Source organism: Carassius gibelio, chromosome A25 (genome assembly GCF_023724105.1).
Source record: "Carassius gibelio isolate Cgi1373 ecotype wild population from Czech Republic chromosome A25, carGib1.2-hapl.c, whole genome shotgun sequence".
In the NCBI taxonomy this organism is placed as follows: domain Eukaryota; kingdom Metazoa; phylum Chordata; class Actinopteri; order Cypriniformes; family Cyprinidae; genus Carassius; species Carassius gibelio.
Window position 1 is genome coordinate 19,683,828 of NC_068395.1, and position 6,000 is coordinate 19,689,827.

The following is a 6,000-nucleotide window of genomic DNA, read 5'->3' on the forward strand; positions in this document are numbered from 1 at the left end:
ATCTTGGTGCATGGTTTGGTAACAATTACCCTTTACCTGATGGTGGAAAGCAGGCTTTATTCAACTCTGATGTATTTATGATACGGATGATTTATTGAGTGATTCAGTTTAAGTAATTATTAAGTTAAGTTTACATAAATTAACTGATTAATCAAGTTTGAGAACATCAGCAATTAAGCATTGCCTGAGACTAAACAAACGTTTATGGGAGTTAAGAATGAAAGAGAAGATCCGTCCTCCTGAGTAGACACATCTTCATCTTTTAGTTTTGAAAGTTTTACAAAACAGTTAGACATGTTTTTGTTGTGTTTTTCCTTGGTGCAAAATAGACTAGACTAGAAAATCTGCTTCTGTTTTCTGCTGTCTGTTGTGCTTGCATGCTCTGAATGCAAACCATAATTTAACAAAAACTAACCCATTTTATCTAAAAATGCAATCCATTGTAGAAGCCATGCAAAGTAACCACTCATTAATGCTTGTCCTATTGTTGTACCTTGCTATTTTTATTTATTTATTTTTAGTCAAATGTTATAGAGCAGTCTGTGTATTTGTCACTGAAAATCTCATACAGGTAAATGGTCAAATGGCTTTAGTGTCAAGGTCTATATATCTTGGAGCACAGAATTCTAAATGACAGAAACAAAAGTATTCATCACTATGCAATGTTTCATAGTAAAAATTAAACAACTGGATTCAAATTTCCTGAATTAAATGGTCAAAAGCAGAAGAGTGCCAGAGAATGGCATCATTTGCTGAAGTAAACAATGATAACAGGCATTAATTATGACATCAGCACTGGCAGTTAGATTGTGAATTTGTTTAATGTAAACTTTAATCATCCACGTCAAGAATGATACCTGTAAAATAACTATAACAAGTTAACTAGTTAAAGTAAAAAAATTGAACTCTAAGAGATTCTGGCTGTTAAACCTGGTGACGTCTTTTCTGGGACCAAACCTTCAGATCACAAAAGCAAACAGCATACAGTGCTAATATACTGTATGCACATGGTGTGCTGTGTAATAATTCCAAAAAATCATGGTCTTAACCAACATCTCCCAAACGAAATCTCACTTGTGATTGATCTTTTCTGAATTGTAAAAATATTGGTGTCTGGGACGCTGTAACCGTAGACTGTTTGTAGTTCTTAAAAGCTTGTGTGCTGCAATTGAATTGGGCTCATGAACCGCTGTTGAGATGGTATTCTCAGTTGAAACGGAGTGGATGCTTTGACCTTGAAATATTATTATCAGTCAATACATCATGACAACAAACATATAGTGGAGTCCACACCACAACAATAATGGTAACAACACAAAGGAACAATACAAACATGTTTCGCTTTTGGGAACACTTTTAGAACTGAAAGGTTCAAACAGCCATCCATCCTAATATTTTTTTTTTTTTTTTTATCAAAATATTTTTTCTGCTATATTTGTACTTGTGCTAAAAGTCCCAGAATTCTTTGCTCCGAAGCTCCAGAGAGATCTTACAATTACCGTTGAAGATTCACATGGATATGACCTCAAATTTGTTGAAACTCTTTCAGGTAACCTTGGCGGCCACAAACGGCTCAACTGCGGAGAACACACTCGTTGAGGAAGAACCTTGGAAAAATGATTAATGCAAGCACACAGACGCCGAAACCCCAGAAGAGAGAGAAAAAAGCAACCTATATTCATGAACATAGAACAAATGGGTTTTGTAGTTTATTTCTATGGTTTCTATTATTTTCTAACATGTTTAACAATATCATACTGTCTCATGTAACACACGAATATGAGGCCAAAAGCTCACACATGCAGCTGACATAATGTTATTGAGGCAGTTACATAAATTATTTGTGATGCTAATAAATAAATACGTAAACTTCCAAACATATGTATTTTGAAAAGGGGTGAAAAATGAGTGAGAACAGACAGATAACATAGCTTCTTGCAGAGCCATCGTCCACTACTTTTTATGTGAGAACATGACAGAAACCTTCTTGTCTGCCTCTAGTTCCTTGGCCTTACACTAGACAGCTGAACTACGTTGCACAACACTGTAGCACCTCTTGGTCCGAACAAATGTTACAACCACTTCTCAAAAGGCTAATATGGTGTTGCTAGGATACAAAAGTAGGGATGGAGGCGACAGATGGAAGGTAAAGCACAAGTCTCTGGAGCTCCTTTTATCACAGTGCTCACTGGAGAGGGTTTTTTTCTTCTATATTCTGTCAAGGAAACGGATGATAGGGTGTTTCTCGTATGTATGTTGGTGAATCAGTGGCACAACAGCACAAAAACTTTTCAGGCACATTCTATATTTACTATTTCAGGTCTTACAAGAGCCCTTTGCGTCATTCAGAAGTACTGAAATATGCAATGCATGCCTTACGTTTAGTTCATTATAAAGCACAAATTGTCTATTTATGTTGTACAACCAAAACAGCGCCTGAACACTGTCAGTCATACAGTGAACATACAGTGATGGCTTCAGTGCATCTTTTAAAATAACAGGATTATTTTTATATAATTCAGAGTGGTGAGTGCTAAACCTGGACTGGCATTATTAATATGTCCAGCATGTTGAGAGCACACACCCCATCTAAAGCAGTTAAATGCCTTTACCCACAAACGGTATACATTTAGTCTATTTTTCATTCCACTGGTAAGATATAGAGGTATACTCAGGCATATAAAATTATACTATTTGTTTTTTCCAGGAAAAATTTTGTCAGGGAAAAAAAAATAATAAAAAAATAACATCGCTAATGCACACAGAGATCATTTGTATTAAGGCCCAGTTAGCCTGCTGCAGAGAACTGTTTACCTGTTTTTATACACAGTTATAAATACATAATGCCTTCATTTTCATTTTGCAATTAACAGAATTTCTTACCTCAGAGAGACATTACCCCAAGGCTATTATAACTATTTTAAAGCAGTTTTTATTTTGAGCTTTTGAAAATCAGAACTAAATTACAGTAACAATGAAGCCAAGTAGTATTACAATTGAAGGGTTAAAGCATAATAAAGAGGAGGATTTTACTACTGAGCTGATATTATATACTACCTCTGGATGTTCTGTCCTCTTATTCATCTCTGACAGCATCGTTCCCTCATATTACAAATGACTGTTTCTTAGCCCCACCATGCTGCAAAACACTCATAGGCCAACTTTCTATCACTTCCTGTCAGACTGACCAATCAATATGCACATTCCACATACCTCACTATGCCAATCAGAGATTCAGACAAAAGATTCTTTCAAATGAATGATACATTCAGACGAGCACACTTCTTCCCCGTGTGATCTCGGATCACAGGATTCTAATTTTGGCCTTTTTTATTTGCTTATTTGTTTGATGATTATTTTAAAAATCCTGTATTTGACAAAACTAAACAAAGAAATCAAAAGAATTCCACCCCTAATATGTCTAATTAATTTGAGATATCTCTCTATGATTCCTTGAATTCTAAACAGCTATTTGACGTTCCAGTGTTTCAACCCTTGCCAAGAGAATAAATGCCATATGAGCACAAGTTCATGTTGCCACTTTATATAGAAATATAATCTGAATTTTAGATGTTGTGAGAGTTGCCCATCAAAAGGCAGATGTTTGAGACTGTTGAGATTGTTTGGTCGTTGAGTGTTGAGTCACTCTTGTGTTTTATTTCATTGCATGGACATTTAGTGTTTTGCACCAGTTTCTTAAAAAGCATGAATTTTAAAGTGTCTCCTCGCAGTTTTTGTACATATTGAAGGCAGAGGTGTTGCTAGTGGGGGAAGAGCAGCATCCTCTCTTCCTCCTCCACCCCCCACTGAGGGGGGCGACAGTCCACAATTCCTATTGAGGGATATTGACCCATTGAAATGTGCTGTACAGGGGGCCAAGAAAACCTAGCGAAGCCACTGATTGTAGGTAACACTGAGTTGATGTTTATTGATGTGACAGTTTTAACTAAGTGTTTTTCTGTGCTGCATAAGATAATACTATAGTGAAAAGTGTAGAAAGATAGTACTTTGCTTGAGTTTAGTTCAGATTAGCTCTCAACAATTTCATATCAATTATTCTATCTGATCTATGTTTGGAATTTCTTTCCCTACATACATTTATGTGTCCCTACATTTCTATGTAATCTAACACCAGACTCAAAACGAAGATATTTGTATATTATTTATAGCATCTCAAAATATTCAGGCTATATTTTTGAAGATGTTATACAATAAAATATTGTTTTAATGTGATAGTCTTACATATGTTTGTGTTATATGTACATCAGATCCTAAACAGATGTAAAACAGATCCTGTTCCATGCTGTCTGTCTTGCGCTTGACTTTCCAATGTTTCTTTTCAATGTTTCTGATATATTTTTAAACACTCACATAGACACAAGCACACACACACACACACACACACACAATTTACAGGCAATTGTGAAACATTCTTGTAGAATATCCCAGATTTATTATTCTTACTCAGTTGAATACATCTGAAACCATCATTAATAGATGGTCTGCATTTCTTACACTTATCCTTTACGTAAACTCATCTGCTTCTCTTTTCTCTCATCCTTTTTGTGATGTGATTTTTTTTTATGTAAAAAGAGAGGAAACTATATTCAAAATGAAAGTGGTAAAATAAATGATTTCCTGTTTCATATCTGTGAAATAAAAGTGTATTCATGCATATCAATATATGTTGTACCATTGGTGTACATACAGTTATTATAACTAATAAATGTTGATTCATAACTAATTAATGTATTTTTCTTTCTTTGTCTTTTTTTTTTTTTTTTTTTTTTTTTTTTTTTTATGTGACAGGGTATTTAAGAGAGACGAGGATCTAGTGGGGAAGGGGGTTTGAAACTAATATTGTAGTGTTTAAGAAATTAAGGTTTAGGGAGTCTATGCCTGCAAATACTGTGACTAAGCATTTGTTTGCATCATAAGAAATATAGACCAGCGGGCCAAGAACAGAACTCTGAGGGACACATCAAGAAACAAAAGCTACTGGGAAAGGTTTCAAGCCATCCCTGAAGGGTTTTTTTTTTTTTTTTTTTAAGCAAAACATTTCTCTATTGGGAGGACATTTTGGTCACATTAGCAAAAAACATTATACCAGAACTGTAGAGTGTGCACACACAAAAAGTGTTCAACTTTTAATCTTAATATGGTATTTATATTTGATTTGAACTTTGATGTAACTAAATTATGAAAATTTTAGATAAGTGACATACAATATAATGAAAAAAATGGAACAATTATTGGTAATGAATTTCCTTTTTGAGGTCAATTATTTATTTTAATAAAATATCAAAAATAAAACATTTCAGTTAATATTTTTCAAAAATTGTGAACATTTGAATTCTTATATAGTTATCTAAACACCCCTATGTACAAAACCATTTGCCAAAAAGTTGGGACACTGTACAAATTGTGAGTAAAAAAGGAATGGATTAATTTACAAATCTCATAAACTTACATATTATTACATATATTTTATATTTTATATATATATTTTATCAAATGTTGAAAGTGGGACATTTTGAAATGTATTGCTAAATATTGTCTCATTTTGGATTTCATGAGAGCTATCAAAAAAGTTGGGAAAGGTAGCAATAAGAGGCCGGAAAAGTTAAATGTACATATAAGGAACGGCTGGAGGACCAGTTTGCAATTAATCACCAATTCCCCCAATACTGCAACGAAAAATAGTGGAGGAATATCAGAAAGGAGTTTCTCAGAGAAAAAAAAAAATATCATCCAGAGATTCAGAGAATTTGGAACAATCTCTGTGCATAAGGCTCAAGGCCAGAAAGTGGTACTGGATGCCCGTGATCTTCAGCTCTTAGACAGCACTGCATAACATAAAGGAATGCTACTGTAATAGAAATCACAAATTTTGCTCAGGAATACTTTCAGAAAACATTGTCGATGAACACAATCCACCGTGCCATTTGCTGTTGCCAGCTAAAACTCTATAGGTTAAAAAAGAAGCCATATCTAAACATG

General features: G+C 34.2%; 1 protein-coding gene across 3 annotated transcripts in view; it reads left to right on the top strand.

The window, feature by feature from the left end:
- The window catches only part of LOC127947393 (excitatory amino acid transporter 2-like), a 53,606-nt gene extending 48,862 nt beyond the window's left edge, over window positions 1–4,744 (top strand). For all 3 annotated transcript variants that reach the window (XM_052544489.1, XM_052544490.1, XM_052544492.1), the window contains exon 11: window positions 1,550–4,744. In XM_052544489.1, the coding sequence (XP_052400449.1) occupies window positions 1,550–1,624 (75 nt within the window). In that variant the 3' untranslated portion in view covers window positions 1,625–4,744. The remainder of the gene's footprint in view (window positions 1–1,549) is intronic.
- The last annotated feature ends 1,256 nt before the right edge of the window (window positions 4,745–6,000 follow it).